General features: G+C 42.0%; 1 protein-coding gene across 1 annotated transcript; it reads right to left on the minus strand.

The window, feature by feature from the left end:
• Window positions 1-24: 24 nt before the first annotated feature.
• DNAJC18 (DnaJ heat shock protein family (Hsp40) member C18) lies at window positions 25-27,592 on the minus strand. The gene is made up of 8 exons (XM_082382085.1): window positions 22,860-27,592; window positions 20,996-21,182; window positions 15,462-15,607; window positions 12,565-12,750; window positions 11,592-11,701; window positions 10,467-10,576; window positions 7,757-7,929; window positions 25-3,381 (listed from the first exon to the last, which is right to left on the minus strand). Exons 1-8 carry the CDS (start codon window positions 22,897-22,899, stop codon window positions 3,257-3,259), a joined length of 1,077 nt encoding a protein of 358 aa, XP_082238211.1. The 5' UTR covers window positions 22,900-27,592; the 3' UTR covers window positions 25-3,256.
• Between the last annotated feature and the right edge of the window lie 9 nt (window positions 27,593-27,601).

Genomic DNA, 27,601 nt, shown 5'->3' on the forward strand with positions numbered 1-27,601 from the left:
GAACAAAGGAAAAATATAAAGCCATTCTTTTTATATAAAATCATTTAATTTCTTTCTGTTAAAATACACTCAATCCAGATGCAATGGATCAGGTGACCAGATTTTTCAGGATTCTTACTCCACCAGGAGCTGATGCCGTCCGTGTCAAACCTGGCTCTGGTCACAGAACATTCACATCTTTAATTCCAAATACTGAATGTGATGCAAAAGATGTAATCACTATCTAACATACAGGTATATAGTTACTTGGTGGTCACTGCACGAGGTTATCAACAATGCAGGCTCAAAAAATAAGATGTATAATAAGATGGTCCTTTCCAAAAATAAATATATTAGGACACTAAGCCTATACCTTAAATGAATCCAAAATAAATACTAATTAAACGCTAGCTCCTGTGAGGAACAGTGCATGCAGACGATGAACTCACGCGTGTGGCTATTCGTAACAGAAAGTTCTGGAATCCCAACAGTGCCTCCTCACAAAGCCAGTCCTGAGTGTGAGGATGTAAATGAGAGTAACACATAGCTTGACTAGGCTGCTGGATTCCACATTCCAGTGGGGTTTGGAGTTCGGCGTAATTTCTAATAGTTTCCAACAGAAAGAACAGCAATGGCATTTTCTTGCTGGTCACTTCTCCCAAGCTGTGAGGCCTGGAGCTGATGAAGGAAGTTCAGAAGTCCTCTAGTTTGAGCAGATGAACCCCAGGGTTGCTAATCTGGGGACACAGATTCCTTTAAGCTGCAGTGCCCCTTGTGATGAGAAGGGTTTTCATCCCACCTTCCTCACTGCTGATCATGCAGTGTAGAGGGCACTTCCATTCTTACAAGAGCTTCGCTTTCTGCTCGAGCCTCAAGCCCTATTTCTTAGCCCCATTCCCATCACGCGTCTCCAGTCTGCATTTGTGCTCACAGAAATAGTCTAGAGTTGCATGCCAAGTTCTGAGAGCAAGAATACGCCATGCCTAGAGAGTTTATATATGATAAAAACTTTCCAAATGATGTAGGCAAGAGGAAAACGCTTATTTTACCACCATGCAGACAACCCATCTAAAATGCAACCCAGGAAATTATAGTTTAACAATATTCTGGACAGTACCAAATAGATTAAACTATCCTTCAATCCAAAGCAAATACCATTCCCTTGAGGAAAACCAGATGTGAGTGTTGCAGTCTATTAGGTAATAAATAAAACAGTACCATCAGTGCTATAAAAACAGACAACAGACCTGACATTTAATGAAGTGAGTTAGTATTGCCTCTATTTAGTATCATCACAGATAACTCATCTCTGCCATGAAATCCAGGTGTGACTACACTATTCATGGGCATCTAGAGCAGAGTCTTTTACCTTGTCAAGTCAGTTTAATTATGGCCCATTTTCTAGCAGAGATTGGGGCTGGGGACAGGGGAGCTTTGATTTTTGTGTGTACAGGAAAACAACTTTCTATAGCTCATTTGGCTCACAGGCACATTTTATCATGTAAATCCCTTCAGTCACTCAGAGGGGATCAAGGAAGCCTCCCAAAACCCAGGAGGATAGACTTCGTTGGGTGACAAAATCTGACTATCTCTGGAGCTGCTCTCCCTCCCTACAGCTGAGCAGGTGCCCCTACCAGCCACCAAAGCCCCACTCTTTACCTCTGGACACATCTCCTGACCCTGTGGGATGCCCACACGTGGGACAATACTAGATACATCTGCCTAAATCATGGCTATGCATCTGAAAGGAGAAAACTCTACTTTGGAAACAAGTTTTAATGTAGACTCTCCTTCCAACAGGAACTTTTCTTCCATTCTGAAGAAAACATGGAGTGTAGACTACATTTACCTACTGATCCTTCCAGGTTCAGATTCATGATATAATCTGGGCAGCTTGGTCCTGGTAGCTCACCTCCACGGGAAGGCCCAGAACCACACAGTCCAGGCAACAACTTCCCTCCTCCTTGTCACCAGTGGGAAGAGCTGCCTGCTTTTGTTTTGTATACAGAAGTGGTGTAGAGAGGTGTCCTAAGTGGATGTAGGACTGCCATAGAAAGGATACAGGATCCCAGGGTGGGGGGAGGAGCATCCTTGGGAAAGATTCTGCTTTAACCAATATGGCTAGAATTACCTGAGCAATGGGGATGATCACACACTTCCTACCTGATAGTCGGCCTACCATCTAGCTCTGTCACAACAAGTTGTGTGACCCAGTTCAACCATGCATCCTCTCTGAGCCAATGTTCTCATTCCACACCAGGCACTCAACAAATGTTGACTACATGAAAAAGTATCTCCTATCACAAACTACAGGGCACTGGGTTAAACAATGACTGCTGGGGCCAACGCCATACCCCCATAGCCACAGACTGAGGGTCTTTCCTCTCTATCTCTAGGCTTGAGCAAACAGCCCAGCTGGCTGGCAGTGCCTCCTCTTAGGTATGACCACTGTACCTCTGTGGGGTGTAGGGACTCAGCTTAAGTGTGATGCTGCAAGGGGAAATGCCAACAAGAACATTCTCTGGGTTCTGTGATGGACTAGGGAAACTGCACTGAGCAGCTGAGACTTAGTCTTGCATTTTACCTTCACCCCTGGCCCCTGCTTCCATGTGTCCATTGAACTGTTTCACTCAATAACTTAATTTCTGGGCTCTCTACAAGAGAGAGGGTTAAGGAAGTAAAAGAAACCCAAATTAGGCAGTTTGCTAATGCTAGTGACTCTGAACAGAGATTAGACAACTAGAAAACTGTGGACTACAACAGTTTACATTTCTCCACATTTCCCTTAGAAAATGGAAAGTTGAGTTGTTCCAACAGCTGAATCTGGTGGGGAGACGATGACTCTAATGAAGGGAGAGGTATAATTCTCAGTGCACATTGTAAACAACCAATATTAAGCTGCTTTGGCTAAGCCTAGGAATGACTGGCTATTGAGACTTCACTGAAGGGAAGAAGGAAGAAAATATGAATCTGCTCTGGGGTGCCCTGAACTACATTTCTAGAGGCAGGGTAGGCGCAGAGCACGGGGCTGACTCTAATGCTTTGCCATTAATTCAATTTAGATGACCTGCTCCTGGCCCCCGGAGCCAATCCCCAGGAAGGATTCTGTGATGACAAGTCTGGCTCCGTGCTGAAGCACCTCCAACTCTGCCCACCAAACAAAGTTAGCAAATTGTAAAATGTTCATCATTTCCTAATTTTGTATTATACAATGGAATTAGGAACATAAACAGTAACACGTAGCAAAACCCCGAGCCTGCATAGGACTACCATCCTCTCAGCCACCTCTGCGTAGGCCAATCAGTTTGGAAAGTTTTTCACAGTTTTCAAGTTTCAGCGACTCTGCCTTCTGTTTCAATCGTTCATCTCTGTATAATCCTGCCAAATTGGTCAACTCTGACTCTGAAAGATAAAAGAGGTAACAATTCATCAAGAAAGTTGAGCTCCTCTGTTTCACTTCAATACTTCTGGAAGCAAAGCTCCTTTTACTTTAATGCTTTTTCTTTCAATTAAACTTAAGAAACACTCATTTACTCAAGAAACATGTATCAGGCAGCTACGCTACACCAGGTGCTGAGGATTAAGGGACACCTGTGATCCTGGAGTCCAACAGTATCTGTGCTCTATTACAAAAGCACTGGACTTAGTTCTTATCAATAGAACATTTGGCACCAGACTTAGGAAACCTGCACGCGTGCAGTAAAAGGAGACCCTGTTTCAGGGCTTTCCTACGAATGGTATTCAGATGGCAGTTGGGAGAGAATGGAGTCCAATCGCCTGTTCCTGTCATCTGAAACAAAGACAGCTGCTTCATCCTTCCCTCTGCGTTGCCGGATCATAACTCATACATGCGGACTGACACAGAGCCCTCCACCGGCAGGCATGCCTTCTATAGAAGGGCAGGTTGCCGGCGGCGTTCCTCATTCCCTCACCACATGTGGGGCCCCTAACTCAAAGGCCAAAGGCAGCTGGGCTCTTTTAAAAGTGAAATCATCTGGATCCGGTGACCTCTGTCTCCTTGACGAAATGTATTTCATTTTCTCTTCATGGTGGAGAAAGTCATTCTATTTTTAACCAGAATATAATCTCTGCTGTCCTCCCGGACTCAACAGTGGTTTGGCTGCCTCTCTTTTTTATTCTTTTGTATAGTTTCAGAGACATTCGTAGGAAGGAATGCCTGAAAAGCACCTCCAGAGACGTGTTGTGTATTAACAGGATGGCATGCTTCGAGGGGCTGCGTGGCTTCTGAAAGCCTCAGATAGCAGGCAGCTACTCAATGTTTAAAAGACCACACTTGTGAAAATGCTATTTTAATCATTCTGAAATATGTCTATCCATTCTTAGTCATCTTGCTGACAGATTTTGTTTTTCTTGGTGGAACGAGAGGCACCTGTCTGATTAATCAGCAAACTGCCTGGAAACAGGACTTAATACCTAGCCAGAGGGAACAATGCGCAGTGGTTTCTGAATAAGTCTGTATCAACACAAAATACAGGCATTTCTGCTCACAATGGTTCCGTTTACACCAAGTAAGGCCCAAAGTGCAGATTAAGTGCAGGACTCCAGGGTGAGGGGTGGGTATGCATGAAAACCCACCCTCTGCGATGTGGGTTCAGAGGCTGGGCCCTGGCCCAGCAGTTGCTTGGCAAACAGGGGGTCTCCTAGGCTCTAGAACAATGTGCTCTCACCCCGTGGCGTGGGGCCTGCAGCGCGTGCCAGCCAGAGCTTGCCCCCCGCATAGGCATCCTCGCAAGTGATGCGGCTTCAGGGCGGATCATGCGCCGCACCCAAATGAAAGCCCTCTGCTCCTTCGTTCCGCCCAGAGCTAGGCACTGACTCCATCTGTCTGGCTTCTTTGGCATGTGGGAAACCTGTTCAAGAGGGCTCTGTGAAATCAGGCTGTGCCTTTGGTCCTCTGAGTCACAGTTATACCAGTATATAGAGCAGATCCTGTGGCTTTGCTTTTCCTGGAAACGATTTCCTTAGGTTTTTTGTTACTGACCTTATCCAAATGTCTCATTGCCTGAAATCTCATTCCAGAACATTAAGGGCTAGTGATTCTTACTATTTTATACACTGACAACCACTGTAATGAGCTGATGAAAGAGAACTGCACATATATGAATGCTTTTCTCAAAACATGACGTTGCTTTTTTAAAGTTCATTGAAACCAGTTTTCAATGCTCCAGAGATTGAGAGCAATGACCTTGCTCTAGAGCAATGACCTTGCACAAGGGCAGTGTTTCAAGGAACTATGTCCCACACCCCCATGACCATGCTTGGAGAAACTTCTCTCCAAACTGCCAGTGAATACTTTTGCACTTCAATGAACAAAAGGTCAACTCAATGAATATGTTACTTTTCACAAGTTCTGTTAATATTCAATAACTTCTAAGAAAAAACAAAATCTTTGGCAGGGGCAGGATCAAGAGAACATCTTTTCTTCTCTGCAAAATGTTTCCCCTGCCCTGAATGCCAGTGTAATAGATGGACAGAGCATTGCACCTTCAGGGTAAGCTGACTCAAGCAAATTGCCAAGAGAGGCAAGTCCCAAAGCCTCTCTCAAAAACACTCTGCATGACAGCCCAGATCAGAGTCCTGACAGCTGGAAGACCCCGACAGATCCCAACGACCATCATGATCCAGCCTCATAAGACAGTGCTGCATCCAGTCGAGCAAGGCCAAGCAAGGTCTGGATTCAGTCAGGATCCAAACACTTACTATATGCCAGACACCATGCTAAGCGTTATACTCATACCATCTTCTATAATCCATACAACCTCCTTGGGAGGAAGAAAGCAGAGAAAAGAAATTAACAAAAGATTTTAAAAGACAATGGCTAACTTTGCTAAAAACAGTTTCCATTCGGTATTTTGCCAAGAGTGAACTTTGTTCTCAAGCGGGTTTATTTTTACAACCTCCATGTGCTAAATTTAACCATGCTGGCTGCACTTGCTGCTGGATCCGGAGGGCAGATGCTGCTTGTTCTCAAATGGCACTTGGGCTGTGTGGAGGCTCCGGACAGCCACCATCCTTAAATGCCAGAAATAGATTTTTAAGGGGTGTGTGCTGATAACCCCCGGTTTGGAACTTGTGGGTACACGCATCATGCTCACCCACTGGATCTGTTTATACCTGGAGAGTGCCAAAGCCCTGAAAGTAGGCCTCATGAGGATGGGGACAAAAGCCTAGAAGCCACCTTAGGTGTAATCCTTACCATGAGCTCTCTGCATAATTTCAAAACCCTCTCAGAGTCTAAAATAATGGAGACTCTTAGGACATACGCTGTGGCCTTCACCTGATTTGGACCCATGTTTATAATGCCTTTAAGTCTAAGGCCTCTATCTTGCTCCAAAATTCTTTCCTGATTTTTGAAACTTGCAAAACCTAGTTTAACAGTGGGGTAGGGGTACTTCCTGACCCCTCAGTTTTTTCAATAAAAAAGCAACTTCCTCCTCCTGCTGAATTCCCCCTTACATCCAAGTCATTGCCCACCAAGCTCCTAATGCACCTGAGAGGTCAGGTGGGCTCTGCCCTACAGGAGTAGACAGCAGAGACAAGGTCCCTCAGGGGCAGGGTTAGGACACTAGCCCTGCTCAGTGATTCCTAGTCCTCAGCAGTTTCACTGTTTTCCAGTCCTGAGAACCCTCTCTTCAAAAGACATTTGTGGAGCATCTGCTCTGAAGCAAAGACTGTGCCAAGGGCCTGGGACACAAAATTAGTAAGACATGATTTTGCCCTCAGAGAGCCCAGAGTCCAGCAGGGAGACTGTCATGTACCTACAGAACACGTTAACATGGCGAGGGTGGCACTGTCTTAGCAGGATGAGCAAAGTGCTTTAAAAACACAGAGGAAGGAGAGACTAACTTGGGGTGGGGTTGGGATGCATGACGGGTCAGCGAGGGCTTAGCAGCACTGTGACTGAGGATCTAAATTTATCAGACACTGTTAGATGTATAACAATACCCAGTGACAGACAAGGTTTTAAAAAATGAGTTAGTTTGCTTTTTAAAAATTAACCAAAGCCAAGTTTTATAAGATACAATTACTAATGGATATATGTGTGTGTGTGTGTGTGTGTGTGTGCACACTCCCCATGAACACTCACTGGGGTTGGAAGCCAACACTGTCACCCCCATTGTCTCCAGGGAAACAGTGTGGAAGGCCTGCTCCTGGGAGAGTCGCTTTTGTTCTGTGTGGCCACAGCTGATTGGAGGGGAAGAGAAGGGGCACCGAACTCAATAACAACAACCTATAAAACTTTGGTTAGGTTGGATCAATCAGATTTCCCTCTGGGAAATGTGAAATCAGGAAACCATGGACCAAACCAGCGAGCTACTTAAACAGGAAGCTTGTGATGTAGAAAGGGGCCAATGACTTGTGGGGTTGGGGAAGTTGGGAGAGTGAATAGGAGGGTAGCAACCAAAATAAACCATGGCAAATTAAGGCTGTGAAGGAGGAGAGCTTGAAAAAGCAAAGAAAAGAAGTTGGTAGAGAGAGGAGAGAGGGCAGATAGGCAGAGAGATGTAGAGACTCAGAGACAGACAGACAGATAGGCAACTAGTACTGCCCAAGTTCCTAAGATTTCCCAGTCCTGGCCACATGTATCCTGTCAATAAACTTCCCTTTTTTTGTAATATCCTGAATGGGCCTCTGTCCTATGCCTGTTCACGTAAACATCAGTAGCTCAAACAAGGAGAGAGAAAGGATCAGGAAGCTGTGGATGCCTCAGGTTGGAAGCATGGCACCAGCTAAAGCCCCTTTTAGAGCATCTTACTTTGTTGTTTCTCCTTCCAACAACCTGTCTGGATGTAATCAATGTAATCCTTTTCTATCGTCTTCTCCAGGTCACGCAGAGATGCTCCTCTGTAGGCCTTGTCAAAGTTTTTATCCACAAAGTAAGGCACCTGTAGGTTCTGGGTTTCTCTAGAAATGGTGTAGCCCAAGGTCCTGAAACAAGGAGAGAGAGGCTCAGGTATGCCTGTCATACTTGGCAATATCACTTTTAGCACTGGCCTCACAGAGATCATTCACACAATCACCTCTTCAGAGGGCAGATGCAGATATCATTTTCTAATACATCTAACATTTATTATTTCCCAAGCAAAGCAGTAAGTGTAATGTCATCATTGTTGCTATTATGTGAGCATGTTCAAATGGATTCAGTCTCAACATATTTATTTCCTTAAAGGATTCACCTCCCTCTCTTCTCTCTCTCTCTCTTTTTAAATTTAAAACATACATCATGAAGGTTTGTCTTACATAATTATGAAATGATTACCACAATAGGTTCAGCTAACATCCATCTTCTCATATAGATACAATAAAAAGAAAAGAAAGAAGACAAGAATAAAGGCAAAAATAACTTTCTCCTTGTGATGAGAACTCTCAGGATTTACTTTCTTAACTTTCCTATCATACAGCAGTGCTACTACTGTAACACTGTGTTGTATGTGACATACCTCGTACTTATTTAACTTATAACTGTTAGTTTGTACCTTTGACCATCTTCCTTCAATTCCCCTTCCCTCTCTCCTCCACCTTCGGTAACCAGAAGTCTGATCTCTTTTTCTGAGTTTGGTTTTTTTTTTTTTTTTTTTAGATTCCACATATAAGTGAGATCATACAGTATTTGTCTTTCTCTGACTTATTTCGCTTAGCATAATGCCTTCAAGGTCCCTCAATATTGTCACAAATGGTAGGATTTCTTCATTTTTTATGGCTGAATAATATTCCATAGTGTGTGTGTGTGTGTGTGTGTGTGTGTGTGTGTGTGTGTATGTGTGTGTACAGGTTGTTTCCATGTCTTGGCTACTGTAAATAATGCTGCTGTGAATATGGGGGTGCAGCTATCTGGATTGACCTCTCTTAGACTGCTTTCTATGTTAAAAGTAGAATGCTGAATGCTTAAAAAACAATTTCTATATTGTATAGGACCTAGCATGGCACCTGGCGCAGAGCGGCTATTGGTAAATGTTGGCTGAATGAAATGATTGTTACTATAAACTATTTAAAAATAACCAGACAGCTTATACCAACTTAGTTCTAATTTTTAGGACATGATAAAAAGTACTTTACACATAGCCATTAGGTGAGAACTGCAAAAAACTAAGACAAAAGATTTCAGTGATACCTACAGGCTAACTCTCAGTGGGTCTAAGATATCCAAAGGTGTCTGGTGCTCAGAAACTTTAACAGGTCTGGGTTAACTGAAGTCTAACCATAAGAAAGTACAGAAGGGAGTTCAAATTCAAGTTAAAACAATGTGATGGCAATGTGCAAAACCCAAGCTGATTTTGTTCAAACTGGACAAAGTCCATCTTAAAGGAGTTATATTTGACCTTTTCCTAGCCTTTTCCTTTGATCTCTCAACTTATGGATCTTGCTGGATGTCTAAGAGCCATGACTGCTCTTGCCTCCCTCTGGGAAGCTGTTATCAGGGCAGGTTCCTGTCTGCCCCACTGGCCTGACAAGAAAGGAGGTAGCAGTAGCATATGGAGAAATATGGAAGTCAGGAAATAAGAGGGAATCAGGCCATTGTGTCCCGACAGCAATAACCTCTGAGTCTCAGCTTTCCTCTCTGTAAAATGAAGATATTGATCTAGAATGATAGTCTTTAGTCTATAGTGATCACCAACAAGAGCTCTTCCTGTTAGGTATGGTTCCATGGAGTCCACATTTTGAAAGGTTTTTGTCTGCTAAACTATAATAGTAATGACTCATTTCCCATTATTGATTAAAAAAAATAATCCAGTGATTCTCAGACTTTAGTATGACCAGAATTATCTGGAGGGCTTGTTAAAACTCATATTGCTGGTTCTCACCCCTAGAGTTTCTGAGTCAGTAGATATGGAGTAAGGCCTAAGAGTCTGCATTTCTAACATGCTGGCAGTTAGATGATGCTGGTCTAGGGATCAAATTGAGAACTGATTTAACTAAAATAATTAATTGAAGAAATTTAAAAATTCCTATCAGAGCTCAAATTTTCCATGCAATACAAACTTTATAATGATTTCTATATTTTCAGCAAAAGCAAAGAAATGAGATACTAAGGTTTGACTGTATAGCCTTATGAATAAATGTACTATTCTTCCAATTTCTTAAATTGGAAATAATCACTAGACCTTAGTTACTATGTTCTCAGACTCACAGGGGTCCAGCGATACTATCACAAGCTCAGTAAGGTCCTTTTTAACTCTAAAGTGGAATGTTAAAGATTTAATCTGAACCTGGAGTTCGTCTATTAATCCTTCAGAAACCAGCCATTGCTATTCTGCAGCTGACCAGATGATGTCGCTGTAGAACAAAACAATCCAGGTCCTGAGTGCCTGGGAAACTGCCTAAAGAACAATATTTTTGAGTCTCTGTATTATTACTATCCAGCTGTTCCTTTAAACACAAAATCAGTGTTTTCTACAACAAAAGGTGAAATGGAATGTTAGTAATGTACCAGCTTGTTAAGAAATATTTATAAATATTTGACTTACGATTTATATAATAGACTATATGGGGGATTAGCAGCTAGCAGCTGAGTAATCACAGATATAATCACAATCACCAGAACTGGAAGTAACTGAATAAATGCAGAATATGTAGTCTGAAAAAGAAAAAGCATTTGGTGTAAGTGCTCTTCATCAATATAAAGCTTATTGAAAAGAGAACAGTTTTCCCAAAGAAAATATGAATTACTGATGTACTGCACATAGCCCAAGGCTTTTCTGGGAAGGTTGTACTTTCTGCTGAGAAGTACCAAACAGCCCCATTCTGTCTGCTGAAAAGGCTGAACGAGTCCCACCTACCGTCTGGATTGACACTCAGTAATCCTTCTGCAGCCCCCTTTTCTAAGACCAATGAAGCAGACACCTGTGCGGGAGCTTGCCCAGACTGTGACTCTCATGAGGTCATGTTATTATGCAACTTTGTTGCCTTGGCCTCAGCTGAATGGACTGTGGGACATCTGGGGGACATCAAACCGTAGCAGGGATGATCACATTCTCCCTCCTAAGCATCTGGGATTGAGATCCATCATCATTCACTGCTAGGCAGTCACTTGAAGAAAGGACACATACTCTGAGGCACTGTAGACTGGACATTTGCAAGGGGAAGTAGAAAAGCCAGGCTGCTTAGAGAGAACAAAACAGATGCAGGGAGTTAGGAAAACTGGAGACAGTCTGGCCCCAAGAGTCATGGAGAGCACAGCTGCATGGGGGCCTGACAGCACCCCAGTTCCTGGTTCCCGTCTGACATAAGGCCCAGCAAGCTTCCTGCCCTTAAGCTTCATGAGACTCCCTTGATCCCTTACCTTAAACCCCCTTTAGTATTGAATATTTTGAAGGGGGTTCCTATTCTCTGCAGTCAAGAAAACGTTTTTCAAGACAGCCCCATAGGTGAACAGATTTCCCAGGACAGTCACCAAAGAATGGATGGGGGAGGGGGTACCATTCTGGCTTATTTGGGCCAATTATCCAGCTCCTCTTGCCAGGCTTCTGCTTTCCTAAAGCACATTTTAGCAACATATCTCAAGTTGAACTTCGAAAACCTGATCATACTACATAAAGGTCAGCTCAGTACAAGTGTTTATGGGCAGCTGTTGTCCTGTCCTCCCCAGGTACCTGAGGCTTATCTTCTTCCTCTTCCTTCCGTGTCTGCATCCTCTCATGTCGGTGCCGCCGGCGGTAATAGTGGGGGTCATCTGTCACGTTTGAAAACATATGAATGTTTCCTGGAAAAGAAAGAAAAATACTTAGCATGCAATATGGCAAACACCCTTTCCTTGCCTTTTCCAAGGTCCTTGCTTCCAACTAGGTTCTCTGAGGGTAGAGTATTGTCCCGTTTTACTCAGTAGAAAAATACAACAGTAGGTATGTCAAGTGAACCAGCTGGAAATGGGACATGCTTAGCTCTCTCGCCCTTATTTAAATAATCCTTTGTAACTAGTGAGTGAGAGAACCCCAAGAGGCTAAGAAAGAAAGCACTTGGGCCATGAATCCTGTCTGACATGCTCATGTCTGCCTCCTTGCCCAATATCAGATTATGTCACTAGTATCTTTAATAGCACCTAACAAAATTCAATTTACTTCCCAGGCATTTAATTAACCCAACTTCCAACTCTCTGGGGGTACTTTTCTAACCTTTACCTTTATATAAATGCTATTTTGCAATAATGATAATACAGGCATTTTGCTTCTAATTTATAAAACACTTAAAAAAATATCCAATCCTCAGAGCAGCCTTGTGAGGTTGGTATTATCAACCCCATTTTTAGGTAAGGAAACAAGATCAGACGGACTAAGTCAAAATCATGCATAGTTGGAGGGTGGAGACATGCCTTCAACCCCAGATTATCTGATTCCAAAGTTTGCTGTTGCCACCATACCATGGTCCCTCTATTCAGATCCTCAAACAGATCCTCAAAATATATATGAATTTTTTTTTTTTTTTGGCCGCGCCGAGCGGCATGTGGGATCTTAGTTCCCCAGCCAGGGATCGAACCTGCACCCCCTGCAGTGGAAGCGTGGAGTCTTAACCACTGGACCGCCAGGGAAGTCCCTATGACTTCTTAAACGATAATTTTGGGATACTAACCTGTAGGAAAATGTCCTCCAAAGAAGACGTTGAACAGCTCTTCTGGAGTGATGTCGGCTTCAAAGTCCCTGTAATAATTATAAGGTCTGGCTCGAGGGGTAGTGAAAGTCACCTGTTCATCTCCATATTCATCATAGCGGAGTCTCTTCTCAGGATTGCTCAGGACTGCAAAGGCATTTCCTATTGCTGCAACAAAAACAAAAAGCACCTGAGTACATAGTCTTTGCTGTAGCTGAGGGTGATTATAGTAGTAGCAATGAAGAGCCCAGCGTTGATTGGTGCTGGACAACTTCACAGTGACCCAAGGAGAGGTGCTTGGGCCTAGAAAGTTCACCAAAGTGTTTGCCCTTGAAATCTTCCATGATCTAGTCTGATAAGCCTGAAACAACACTGGACTCAAGATGAACTAAGAAGTACTGTTCTCCGTCATCAAAAATGTGTTATTTCCTTGAGAGCAGTAGTTTATGGTTGGAAACAGTTCCTACATAAGTAGTGGTATTCTAACATGAAGTCACATACAATCTCCTGAATAAAATAATCAGTAAAAATCCTCCTGCTTGGCTAAAAGCAAAGTCCTCACTCATCAGTCTTATTTCAGCTTACTTTTTTTTTTTTTGGCTGTGTTGGGTCTTCGTTGCTGCGAGCGGGGGCTATTCTTCGTTGGGGTGTGCGGGCTTCTCATTGCAGTGGCTTCTCTTGTTGTGGAGCACAGGTTCTAGGCACGTGGGCTTCAGTAGTTGTGGCACACGGGCTCAGTAGTTGTGGCACACGGGCTTACTTGCTCCGCAGCATGTGGGGTCTTCCCGGACCAGGGATGGAACCCCTGTCCCCTGCATTGGCAGGCGGATTCTTAACCACTGTGCCTCCAGGGAAATCCCTCAGCCTACTTTTAAAAATGGTCTTTAGAAATTAACAAATGTATCTCCAGGGAATTCCCTGGTGGTCCAGTGGTTAGGACTCTGTGCTTTCACTGTCAAGGGCCTGGGTTCAATCCCTGGTTAGGGAACTAAGATCCCACAAGCCGAGCAGTGCGGCCAAAAAAAGAAAAAAAGTATCTCCAATGTCTTAAAGAGGGACCAAAGACTGAATAGATTACATATGCATACCATCACTTCTCCCTATGCACAAATGTGCAAACTTTGTCCAATTTCATTTAAAAATACAATCAGTGCCAACAATCAAAGAAATCTTGAAAAAAAATCTTTTAAGACATTCCTACCCGCCTACCTTTAATTCAGTCAACACTATCAGAAACATAGTCAGAAAGAGCATTTCCTTATGATTCTTCTAGCTAGGGAATTGTATTAAATATTTATAGCAATAAAACTGCTAAGCAGAAAAAACAAACAGAAAAACCTAAACAGAGTTGCTTAAACATTCACATCCCTTGAAATCTGGCAGATTTCTCAGAGAAATGGCATTAGTCTGTGAGGTACCTTACATGAAGGTGTGAGGAAATTGTGGGTTATCTGTTTCCTTGTAGAAACTGTGGGGAGAACTAGATTCACAATGGCACATCAGCAAGGGTAGCTTGCCCTCTGAGGTAAATGCTGACTTTAAAAAATGTCTCAGATCTATCATTTTTTACTTTTTCTTTTGAAAAATTTCAAATCTCCAGAAAAGATGAAAAAATAGTACAATAAAAACCTTTACATTTATTCATCAATTATTAGCATTTTACCACATTGCTTTCCTCAACTCTCTACACATACACATATAATATGTATTCATTTTTTTGCTGAACCATTTGAAAGTAGGCCGCAGATATTATGACACTTCACCCCTAAATATTTTAGCTATGTCTCCGGAGAAGAAAGATATTCTCCTACATGATCACAACATCATATCATAGCTAAGAAAATTAACATCAATTCATTATCACCCAGTGAATCCATGCAAGGTTCATGAATTACATTTGGTTTCACATCTCTTTAGTTACTTTTAATCCAGAACAGTCTCCCCACCTTTTTTGTTTTTCATTATATTGAATTTTTTGAAGAGTAGTTCAGTGTTCTTTGTAGAATGTCCCATATTTTGATTGTTTCTTTATTAGATTCAGGTCAAACATTTTGGCAAGAATACCACATGGTATTACAACATGTAATGTTAGGTTGTTCTAGTATTGGTGATGATAAGTTGGATCACTTGGTTAAAGTGGTGACAGCTAGCTATCTCGGTTATAAAGGAAAATTTCCCCTGTGTAATCAATAAGTATTCTGTGGGTGATAATTTGACATTATGTGAATATCGTATGCAACAACAACCTATCACCCAATGGTTTTGGCATCCATTGATAATCCTTGCCTTAATCAATGACATTCCTGAGGGTGAAGCTCTTAAGTAAGATTTTTATTTATGTGTTGGATCCAAAATATTTTTTAAGAATATATCACTGAAAGTATCATGGAAATCAATGGAAAAAAGATTCGATCTATAACCATGTTTTTGCTCTTTACAAAGCTGTATAAAGCTTTTTCATACATGTTAATAACAGAGGTTTCATGAACAAAGATTTTCATGGTCAAAGAAGTTTGGAAATGCTGTCTAGGCCCTACTTGCAAGTGGCCACCGACCTATAAGTTCCACAAGAGGAATCATATCTGTTTTCCTCACCATGGCACCTGGCACATAGATCTTCAATAAAGATTTGCTGAATCAAGGAATGAAAGGTTCCAAAAGGTGTCACAGAGAAACCAAATATTTTTTCCAAAAGAAATTAAGGTAAGTGAATGAGGACAGGAGAGAGCTATGCTAATAATCACTATCTAAGAGGTGTGGCAGGAAAAAACAAAACCCTGCTTGTGGCCTTATAAAACAATTACAAGGGAGGCTGAAAACAACTTGCTGTGACCAAACGACATAGAAGGGCAGAATTAAGCATTAGTTTAGGATCAGACCTTTGAAAGCATCTGTTGCTCCAGGAGCACAGTTCTTGTCAGGATGAAATTTCAGGGCGAGTTTTCGGTAAGCTTTCTTAAGCTCTTCATCACTGGCATTTCGTGAAACCCCCAGAATTTCATAGTAATTTTTGCATTTCTTGATCCTAAAAACACAAATCAGAAATATTTTTTGGTATGTCTACAAAGGCCCCTTTTGTATAATTAACTGCAAAATAGTAAATCAATCCTCTCTCCAATCTGTGAGCCCCAAAACAAACCTAAAAGAAAACTAGTGAACATGTTAATGAAACATACAATTCACTAACAATGTCCTCCTCCCAGTGAGAGCTTAATTCCTTTCAAAGTACTTTTACATCTAATATTTTTTTCTTTCTATATCCCTGCAAGTGGATAGAACAAGTATACTAACCCTTATAATATTAAGACCCAAGCTAAGGTCCTCAGAGTTGAACCATTGGACAGCAAAGTCAGAAGAAATACCCCAACCATCCTTTTTTTTTTTTTTTTTTTTTAAATCTACCTTTTGTTCCCCTTATGGCTATCTGTTTAAACTTTGTTTTAAAAAGTTAACATATTCACATAGTAGAAGAAAAATATCCAATAGTACTAAACTATATACAGTGAAAAATCTTCCTGCTTCCCCATTCCCTGTCCTCCAATCTCCTACCCTAAGAATAACCACAGTTAGAAGTTTTCTGTGGGGAGTTCCCTGGTGGCCTAATGGTTAGGGTTCTGGGCTTTCACTGCCATGGCCCAGGTTCAATCACTGGTCAGGGAACTGAGATCCTACAAGCTGTGTGGCACGGGAAAAAAAAAAAAAAGTTTTCTCTGATTCCTATGTACAGAGAGAGTACATGTATAGAGACTTCCCCATTTTTTTTTTACATAAATGGAAGCATATTATAATCACCCTTCTGTATCTCATTTTTTTTTTTAAACTAACAATTTATCTTGGGAATTGATCCATAACTTATAGAGATAAAAAGTACAGGGATAACAGTTTAGACCACCAGAGTGTCAGTTCTGAACTTTTTGATCTAAGAAGTCTTTTATACTCTTATAAAATGATATAATGGCATGTTATATAGCCTCTCAAAAATTCCACTGTATAATTATGAAGGAATGAGAGTGAAAAAGGCAAATAATACGTTTGCATTATCATGAAGATAGTTTTAAACTTGCAGACCCCTCCCCAAAAGGGTCTTGGGGTTCCCAAACCACACCTTGAGAGCAGGTGGACTACAGCATGAACTCTGGAGTCAAAATGCCTTGGTTGGCATCTGATCTTGCTGTGGACTTAACTCTGTGCCTTTGTTATCTTCTGAAACGGGCTGATAATTATACCTATATTTCACAGCTGTTATAATTAAATGAAGTATTCATTAAAATGCTTGATAGCATCTGACATGACGTAAATATTGGCTATTATTACAAATCTACCACATTCTACAGATGGTCAACAGGCATATGAAAAGATGCTCAACATTGCTAATTATTAGAGAAATGCAAATCAAAACTACAATTAGGTATCACCTCACACTGGTCAGAATGGCCATGATCAAAAAGTCTACAAATAGTAAATGCTGGCGAGGGCGCGGAGAAAAGAAACCCTCCTACACTTTTGGTGGGAATGTAAATTGGTGCAGCCACTATGGAGAACAGTATGGAGGTTCCTTAAAAAACTAAAAATAGAACTACCATATGATCCTGCAATCCCACTCCTGGGCATACATCTGGAAAAGATGAAAACTCTAATTTGAAAAGACACATGCACCCCAATGTTCATAGCAGCACTATTTACAATAGCCAAGACATGGAAGCAACCTAAGTGTTCATCGACAGATGAATGGATAGAGAAGATGTAGTATATATATATACAATGGAATATTACTCAGCCATTAAAAAGGAATAAAATGCCATTTGCAGCAACATGGATGGTCACACAGATTATCATACTAAGTGAAGTCAGATAAAGACAAATATGATATGATATCACTTATATGTGGAATCTAAAAAAATAACACAGATGAACTTATTTACCAAACAGATACAGACTCACAGACATAGAGAACAAATTTATGGTTACCAAAGGGGAAAGCAGGGATGGGGGTGGAGAGGAGGGGGATAAATTAAATCAGGAGTTTATAATTAACAGACACACACTACTTTATATAAAATAGATAAACAACAAGGTCCTACTGTATAGCACAGGGAACTATACTAATATCTTGTAATAACCTATAATGGAAAAGAATCTGGAAAAGAATATATATATATTCAGTTACATATAACACAACACTGCTGCACACCAGAAACTAACACAACATTGTAAATCAACTATATACTTTAAAATAAAAACCTACCACATTCTTTTAAAAAGCTGCATATTCTTGCATTTTATGGATGTATGTACATTCCCTACTGATGGGCATTTAAAGTATCTCCATTTTTTTGCTACCACACTATTCAGTTAGGCAGGCAGAGACCCAGAGGCTTGTTGAAGAGTTCATAGTAAGTCAGTAACACAGTTGGGACTATAATGCAGGGTCTGGAATGTCGGTCAGGGCCCTTCCCCAAGAGCTGCCCATGAGGATCCTATGGATTCCCCACCCTAGTTTCTGATCCCTCCTTCCATGGCAGATTCTCCCCTGCCTTTCTCTTTCCCTCTCTCCCTTATCAGATATATAATCTGAAAATATTTTTTCCTGTTTTGTGGGTTGATTTTTCACCTTCTTGATGGTATCTTTTGAAGTACAAAAGTTTTTAATTTTGATGAAGTCCAATTTGCCTACTTTTTCTTTTATCCCTTGGGCTTTGGGTGTCAACAAGAAATCATTGCCTAATCCATACATCACAAAGCTTTACATTTGTTTTCTTCTAAGAGTTTTATGGTTTTAGCTCTTACATTTAGGTCTTCGAATTAATTTTTGTATTTGTGTGAGGAAGGGGTCCAAGTTCATTTTTTTGCATGTGGATATCCAGTTGTCCCAACAACATTTGTTGAAGACTAGTCTTTCCCCCATTAAATTGTCTTGGCACTCTTGTCAAAAACCAATTAACCATAAATATAAGGGTTTATCTCTGGAGTCTCAATTCTATTCCATTGATCTACATGCTTATTCTATGCTGGTGCACACTGTCTTCATTACTGAAGTTTTGTAGTAGGTTTTGAAATTGGGAAGTGTGAGTCTTCCAACTTTGTACTTCTTTTTCAAGACTGTTTTGGCTACTCTGGGTCCTTTGCATTTTCATATGAATTTTAGGATCAGGTTGTCAATTTCTGCAAAAAAGGTAGCAGGGAATTTGATAGGGATTGTGTTAAATCTGTGGATCAATGTGAGGACTATTACCATATTACCAATATTAAGCCTTCCAATTCATGAATACAGGCAGTCTTCCCATTTATTTAGGTCTTCTTTAATTTCCTTTAATGAAGTTTGTAGTTTACAATGTAAAACCTTACATTTCTCTCATTAAATTTATTCCTAAGCATTTTATTCTTTTTGATGCTGTTATAAATGAAATTGTTTTCATTTTCAGATTGTTCATTGTTAGCATATAGAAAAATAATAATTTTTGTATATTGATCTTATACTGAACTTTGCCGAAGTAATTTATTAGTTCTAATAGTTTGTGTGTGGGGGGGTATTCCTTAAAATGTTCTATACTAGATCATATAATTTGTGAATATACTTTTACTTCTTCTTTCCAATTTGAATGGCTTCTACTTCTTTTTCTTGCTTAACTGCGCTGGCTTGAACTTCTAGCACAATGTTGAATAGAAATGGCTAGAATCTTGTTCCTGTCCTGTTCTTGATCTTGGAAAGCATCAAATTATTCACCATTAAGTATGATGTTAGCTGTGGATTTTTTTTTTAATTTAAGGAGGTTTTTTTAAAAAATAATTATTTATTTGGCTGTGCCAGGTCTTAGTTGAGGCATGCAGGATCTTCGTTGTGGTATGCGGGATCTTTAGTTGCGGCACGCAGGATCGAGTTCCCTGACCAGGGATCAAACTTGGCTCCCTGCATTGGGAGTGCGGAGTCTTAACCACTGGACCACCAGGGAAGTCCCAGCTGTGGATTTTTGGAAGATGACCTTTATCAGGTTGAGGAAGTTCCCTTCTATTCTTGGTGTGTTGAATACTGTTATCATGAAAGAGTGCAGGGTTTTGTCAAAAGCTTTTTCTACACCTACTGAAACAATCATGTGACTTTTGTCTTTTATTCTATTAATACGGTGTATTACATTATTTGATTTTCATGTGTTAAACAACCTTGCATTCCTAGGATAAATCTCACTTGGTCAAGATATATAATCCTTTTTATATGTTTTATATGTTGCAGAAATCTGTATCCATCTTGTGATGACTTTGTCTGTTTTTGGTTACAGGGTAATAATACTGGTCTCATAGAATGACTTGGGAAGAATTCCCTTCTTTGGTATTTTCTAAAATAGTTAATGAAGGATTAGTTAATTTGTCTTCAGACATTTGGTAGAATTCACCAATGAAGTCACCTGGGCCTGGGCTTTTCTTTTGGGAAATCGAATTTATCCATTTCAGTCAAGTTATCTAATTTGTTGAGATATAATTGTTCACAGTATTCTCTTATATAATCATTATTTTGTAAGATTGGTAGTGATATCCCCTATTTCACTCCTGATTTTATTTATTTGAGTCTTCTCCCTTTTTTTGCTTGGTCAGTCTAGCTAAAAGTTTGTCAATTTTGTTGATATTTTCAAAAAACCAACTTTTGGTTTTGTAGATCTCTATTGTTTTGCTATTCTCTATTTCATTTAATTCCACTCTATATTATTTCCTTCATTCTGCTTGTTTGAATTTAGTTTGTTCTTTTTTTAGAAGATTAGGTTATTGATTTGAGATTAAAAAAAAAAAAATTTATAGCTATGAATTTCCTTCTAAGTATTGCCTTAGCTGCATCCTATATGTTTTGGTATGTTGTATTTTCATTTTTTAAATTAATTTTTATTGGAGTGTAGTTGCTTTATAAGTGTTTTCATTTTCATTCATCTCAAAGTATTTTCTAATTTTCCTTGTGATTTCTTCTGTGACCTATTTGTTATTTAGGAATATGTTGTTTAATTTTCACATATTTGTGAATTACCCAAATTTTCTTCTGTTGTCAATTTCAAAGAACATACAGTGTTTGATTTTAATCCTTTTAAATTTATCAAGTCTTGTTTTATGGCCTAACACATGGTCTATCCCGGATAATGTTCCATGTATACTTGAGAAGAATGTGCGTTCTGCTGTTGTTGGGTAGAATGTTGTACAGGTGTCTGTTATGTCAAGCTCGTTTCCCCTGTCTCTCTTACAGTAGAAGCAGGGCAGTGACTTCAGATTATACCCTAACACTCCACTTCCACCTAGCCTTGCCTCTGAGGCCAAGAAGCTATTGTGCTTCAATAACAGTAATAAAAATAATAATAGCAGTCAATACTTACATAACACATCATCTGTGCCAGGCACTGTACATAAAATCACTCATTTAATCCCACCACAGGCTCACCTTTGTACTCCAAGCAGCTGCTCCTCAGTATAAGTGGCATTCCCCTCACCCTGTCGGGTTTGATTCCACTCATGCTCAGACTTCTTTTCCTTTTGTGCCTTCCTGCAGTTACAGCAACCACAGGGGTCATGACTTTCAGGAGGTCTGTCTTCTGGGTATTTGTTTCTTCTAACTGCATCAATGTAAGCTGCAAAGCAACAGCACCTCCATGAGGCTTCAGTCTGACCTGCAAATCAACTTTGCTACTGGCCTTAGCTATCTGGGAGGCTGCCTGTAGGCAAATGAGTGTGAGGCCCAGGTTACTGACATCATGCTGAGTTCTAAACACCCATATAAAGTTGAAGAAACATCTTCCTTGAGAAAACAATACAGAAAATACAGAGGCAATCATGAAAAACTTTTAATGCCAGAAATATGAAGCATAATAATGTCCACCATACCTACAGTCATCAGTCAGCAAATAATCTTCACTCAGAGCCAGTAAAGGGGCTCAAGAGGCATCTGCCCAATACCTTGGCTTTAGGGCAGCACAGGGGAAGCCTATTTCTCTGTGGTCCATGGTCAGAAGTGAATTGATCATAACACATTATTTTTTGTCGCAATGCCTCCCACCACTAAGATTTAAAGTAGAAATGAGTTCAATTTTTTAACTGACAGTTATAAAACTAATATGTACAAGATATTTGGCTAGATAAATCAGGGAGATGTATGCATAAGATCTACTCCTGACCACAAGGAGGATATAGTTTAAAGGAGAGGATTTACTTAATCATAATGCCTACAGAGTACGAGGAGGGCCATAGTAATATAGTCAAAGAAGGCAGAGTACTCGTGTCCTGTATGGAGGATCTGGGTAAGATTTTAAAAAACCCTTTCTCCTGCTTAACATCTCTTACTGACTAGCCACTGCTCGGTGTCCCAATTTCTTATAATGGGCCCAGCCTGTCTCTCCAGCCTCAAATCTCACCACAAGCTCCTTTGTAGTCTATTCTCTAGCTACACCAAACTCCCTTCAGATCATCAATGCTTTCTCTTTTCTCTGTGCCTTTGCACATGCTGTTCCCTCTGCCTGCAAAACTCTTCTCTAAGTAGGTCTGGCTAACTCCAACGCATCCTTCATGTCATCATATGTAACACTTTCTTCATGAGGCCTCTGACACCCAGGCCACACTGAGTGCCTAGTCAGCATGCCCCCCAAACCTACGACCTTGCTGTGTAGCCCAGGACATTCTGGCCCTGTTCTGTAACTGACTGTTTACCTGTCAAACTCCCTCAGTAGACTTAGAGTTCTGTGGGCTCCGGGGCCCATGTCTGTCAAATCCCGCTGCAGGATCAGCATAATGCAGAGTACATAATAGGCACTGGCTCAGTACTCTTTGCCTGACTGTAGGATGGAAAAAGCTGGCCCATCCGTCCTGATGCTGGCTGCAGGGACAAGACCAAACCCAGGCCGAGGGTCAGGCAGCCCAGTTTGGAGGCGAAGTTAAGGACCGGGTAAGCAAGCTGCGGGAAACCGCGTCACCCCGCTGACCCCGGCGCAGGCGGGCCTGACAGCTGCAGGCCCTGGGCGGGGCACGGGCCGGGGCGGGGCTGGGGGCCGGAGGCAACAAGTCGTCACGGGTGACTCAGGGTACCCGGCCGGGTCCTCAGCTTGAGCCAGCGCTCCTGGTTTCCGGATCCCGGCCCCCTGCCCTGGGCGGTCTCCCTCCTCACCAGGAACCCTACTCAGGCCCAGCATCTTCTCATAGCCCTCCATCCTTCATCTCAGGCCCAGGATCTCAGCCCCTTCAGGTGCCGTCAGGAGCCCCATTCCTGATTTCTCCCTGACCCTGCCCTGTCCCACCCTCCGGCCAGGACCTGATACCTTCCGTCCAGCGCTCCCCGCTGCCCAGTGTCGCTGCCATACCGCTTCCCAGTCAGCAGGTCTGCCGAGCCTCCCCCGCGCCCGAGGCTGAAAGGGAAGGGGGCGCAAAAAAGCGCGGGGCATGCTGGTCATTGTAGTCCAATCCATAGGAGCTGAGGTTCATTGGACTACAATTCCCGGCAGGGATCGCGCCAGGGGTCGCAGATGCAGTGGTGTAAAGGGGCGCGACCCTTGCTGCCAGTTGACTGCTTTATAGCTAGCGGCTCTCAGCCTGAAAGTGTGGCCACGCGGGTCGCGCTTTTCCTCATTTGTAGAGTGGGGATAGTGGCTTTGGCCCCGCCTAACACTTCGGACGTTCAAAGAGACGCGATGAGATCTATCCTGGGAAAGGCTTTGCAAACTATGGGCTAGAGGGTGACATTATGACTATTTTTATCCTCAGGATGTCCTTTTAAATATAGCTGATGCCTGTTCTGTGCAAAGTGTATGTTCGGTCCTGGACAGGTTTTGGTGATGTCGAACCTAACCCTGGGGAGAACCAAGAAAATAAGAAAGTGAGAGATATATGGGGTTAGAGGGCGGCTCCTCTGGCATAGCTTCATTAGAGGGACCGGTAGGAGTCAGGGGTAGAGAAAGAAGAAAAAGGCAGGTATTGGAGCTGGTATATAGATCCCCTGTCTTTGCTGTTCCTTATCCTTCATTCATCCCCTCCTACTCCAGGGCCCCTTCGAGACTTTTCTCCTCTCCTCCACCCCATTTGTTTCCTTGGCCCATTCCCTTCTTTTCTGAAGGACCGGGCCCTAGGAGATTAGTAAAAAGGAAATGAAGAAATATTCCTGCTTTTCCCCACCCAGGTTTGTATGGGGCCTAGCAAAGAATAAAAGCAATTCTTCATAGGTGGGTAGGTCCAGTGTCACTGACTCATCCCTGCAGGTGAATTGGGATGGCCAAAAATCAGGTCTGCAAAAGTGAAAAATGATCATGTACATCCCCAAATAAAAAATTACCTGGAATTCATTGAGATCTTACTCAGGAAGACCAAATCAGTATGTCAATTATGATATCAACCAGCAGTTACTTAGGTAGTTGGAGTGGGGAGATGCACAGCCCTAGACACAAACTGAAAGGGTAAATGCCTTCAGTGGTATGCAGTTCCATCCCTTCTCTGCAGTCATGGCCCTGGGATATATGAGCATCAGTGTGTTCACAGAAGGCTGGGTCCTGAAGAAGCCACTTGTGCTCTTCAGACAAGGGGTCTGATCAGGGACATCCTTTAGGTGGTTGAATATAAGAAGGAAGTGTATTTGGTTTAGGGAGGCTAGACAGACTGATCTAGAAGATGGACAGGGGAAGGTGGAATATGTCTTAAAGTCCAGGGGCACAGGGCTAAGGTCTGGAGGTACTCAAAGATGTCAGAGTACCATGAAGTGAGAGGTATCTGGTTGAGAGTGGGGGTACTAGAGCATTTTAGGGGGAATTGGATTGAGAAGGGGTGCTACAAATTATGGGGCTACTTAGGAGTAGAGTCCAGGTTCAAGAATGCTGGACAAGATTTGGGAAGCTGGGGCCTCTTGAAAATGTCTGGTACCTCAACAACCTTTCCCATTATCCTCTGAAACCTCACTTCCTCCTCTTCTAGATGGCTCATTTACTCCTCGATCAGTAAACAATGGTTTAGCTTGCAACCTTCTCAGGTGTTGCCATGCACGTATATCCTAGAGCTCAGTTACACCTCAATTAACACCTCTGGATGAATTTTGCTATGACTATATCACCAGGACTAACTTAGAACTCCAAACCTCAACACTTAGAACACTTCTATGCCAGTTTTTGCTTAAGCATGCCAACCACGCAACAAAAATAATTCCCACTGTCAAATTCAATCTCTGTGTTTGGTAAAAGAGGAAGCTGTGGGCTCAACAGTCTCCAGATAGAGGTGCCAGGGGAAAGCAATCAGCAGGAAGAGTGAGAGCACCTGGGAAGGAAATAAAGGACAAGAACTTGGCAGTTCTCAAAGAGAGGAAGGTAGGTGCAGAAAGAAGTTCAAAGAGATAAGAAAGGACATCCACAGATCCAGGGGAAACTGCTGAGCAGAGGCACACAATGTTTTCCAGCAGGTTCAAATAGAATTGAGTAGTACTAGCCTGGCTTTGGGAAACTGTGTTCTAGACCTAGGCTGGGGACCCTGCAGTGACTCTTTACCTGCTAAACCATTTTACCTAGAGCCAGCCTCGAATTTCTATCAGTTTTCTCTTCTTACTTTTAGAAAAACTTGTTGAACTGTAGTGAATTTTTGCTGGTGATACTGAGGTTTGCCATGTGCCCTATATGATTGAGGTGCTGCCCCATCCAGCCCTGGAAGAAAGATACTGAGTAAATGATCCCTCTATTCAACTGGGCCTGTGCTTCTGAGCTGGCTTGTTGGTTGCCCCCCCATAGGATGAGGGGAGAAGCAAGGGAAGAACACACAGCAACCACCCCACCCCTGCCACCCATTCCTGCTTTGGGGCCCTTTAGTCCTGTGTTAGAATAGGGAGGAAGCCGTCTTCTAAATGGCCACCATCCTGTTGTCTAGACATAAAGGAAGAGATATGGTCTCAGGGAAGCTGCAGGGAAAGGCTATATATACTTGGATTTCCTGTCAGAGGTGGGGTCTTGTATTTACATAAGTAGTAGGATCCTCCAGCAGAACCCCGTCTAATATAATTTGCTAGAGAGCGGAATTCAGCATTAAGTGAATTCATCCTCAACCCCTTCGCAAAGGGTAGTTATTTGGCAACAGGAAAATCAACATGGCTAATGTGGTATTGCAATGTCAGTTTCAGGGTAAAAGCCTTTCAATCTCATATTAATACAAGTTCACCCCATCTCTCCCATATATAAATACCTTAGGACTAACAGCTCATATTTGCAGGACATTGTCCAGAGTCAGGGGGAAGTTTGTGGCCTTATACGGAAGACGTCAACTTACCTAGAACGAAGCCCATGTCCTTGACCTAATTAGTTCAGCATGATAAGCATCTGAACTAAGTACCCATGGCAGTCAGAATAACAATAACAATTCAAACAGAATCCAGTACTTCTAGACATTGTTAGGTCACCTGCAGAGTTCTGTCCCAGTGATGGATTTTTGTACTGGAACTGGCTTGGAAGTCATATGCTTTTTGCATTGTGGCTTAAATAAAATATATCTGAATTATTTTTTAAAATGCTATGGTCTTGCTGTCATAGGTTGGGTACTCCAAGAAATAGAGTCTCTGAGATTTACATGCTGAAGGTTTATTGGTGAGTGTTCCTGGAACTACAGTTGTGAGGAATAAGGGAAGCAGGATTAAGCAGAGGGAGAAATTGAGGCAAGGGGTCCAGGTCTTCATCTCCACCTCCCCACCCCATCAACTGGTCATCAGTCAGCTATGAGCCCTCAGCAGCCAACACTCCCAGCAATTCAAGATCAAGGGTCTTGATCCTGAAGTGGAACCTGGGTGGTGGTACTCCATGTTGTCTGCTGCAATTGCCAGCTAGTGCTTTTACTTCCCAAGTGTCTCCACATTTACTATTCCATTTTACCTACCAAGTAGCCTGTGAGAGAGACAGGGCCAGGTCGGGATCATTCTTCCACATTAATACACATGAACGCGCAGGAAAATCTAAGTCCAGAGAATCTAAGTCCCAGAGTCACCCAAGACTTGTCTCTGGCTCCCACCCAGAGCGATCTCTACTTAAAAGATTGTGTTTATTTTTTCTTACATCTAGAGTTTATAGAACTGTAAAATATAAGAACCCAAAAAGATAGTGAAGGCCAGGTAGTCTACCCACCTCATTTTAAAAGTAAGAAAGTAGGCTCAGAGATTGGGATGATTTCGCCAAAATCAAGCTACAAGTCTGTGGCAGAGCCCAGCCTTTTGACTAGATTTCCTGCACTCAAGATCCAGTTTTCATGATCTCTGATGTGCTGAGCACAGTGTACCACATAGGAGCTACAGACATGAGCAGGTTATAAAATCCTCTGCCCTAGAGGATTTTAGAATCCAGTAGGTTTCTTCAGGCCACTCTAATAGTTTCACTGAGACAAGTAGAGTGAAACTTTCTGTTCTAAGCGTTCTCTCTCCTTGCAGAGTCTAAATCCAGAAAAAAATAGCATATGGTTCCTTCAGAATGGGTAATCTATGCTCTAAACTGCCATCAACCAGATGCCTGTTGCACTCCATGCATACATACCCAGATGACTCTTCCATTGACTCTCCCCAACAAAGATTCATTTCTAAACCAGTGTCATGGTAGAGATGACTAAGATAACTGCATTCTTATTCTCTTGAAACAACTTTACAGTGTTTGTGCGCCATCATTCTGTGTCTTGGACACAAAAATCATAGTTGTGTGGGGCAAAGGGAGTGGATTTGGGTTTACGAAGTCACAGATCTATCCTCGCTCCAAACCTTCCCAGTGCTATTCCCACAGCTAGGACCAAAATGAGGCAAGTCTACCTGGGCAGGCAGAGGGCATTTGCCCTTATATTATTCAGCTCTCATCACCGGAGTTTTCTAATCAGAATGCGTTGTGTGTCCCATGTTCTCACTCTCCAGACTTAAAACTGCTTTACTGGTGACAGTGATCACTGTTTACAGCTCCTTTTCTCTCCCTTCTATTGGAGTGGTTAGTCCTCGTCACTACTTAATAAACCAGGTGAAACAAGGCAGACCTGACAAAAAGTTCTCTCCACCTCCCAGGTTTCTCAGAGAGCT

The sequence above is a fragment of the Balaenoptera borealis genome, assembly GCF_965194805.1.
Source record: "Balaenoptera borealis genome assembly, chromosome: 2".
Lineage (NCBI taxonomy): Eukaryota > Metazoa > Chordata > Mammalia > Artiodactyla > Balaenopteridae > Balaenoptera > Balaenoptera borealis.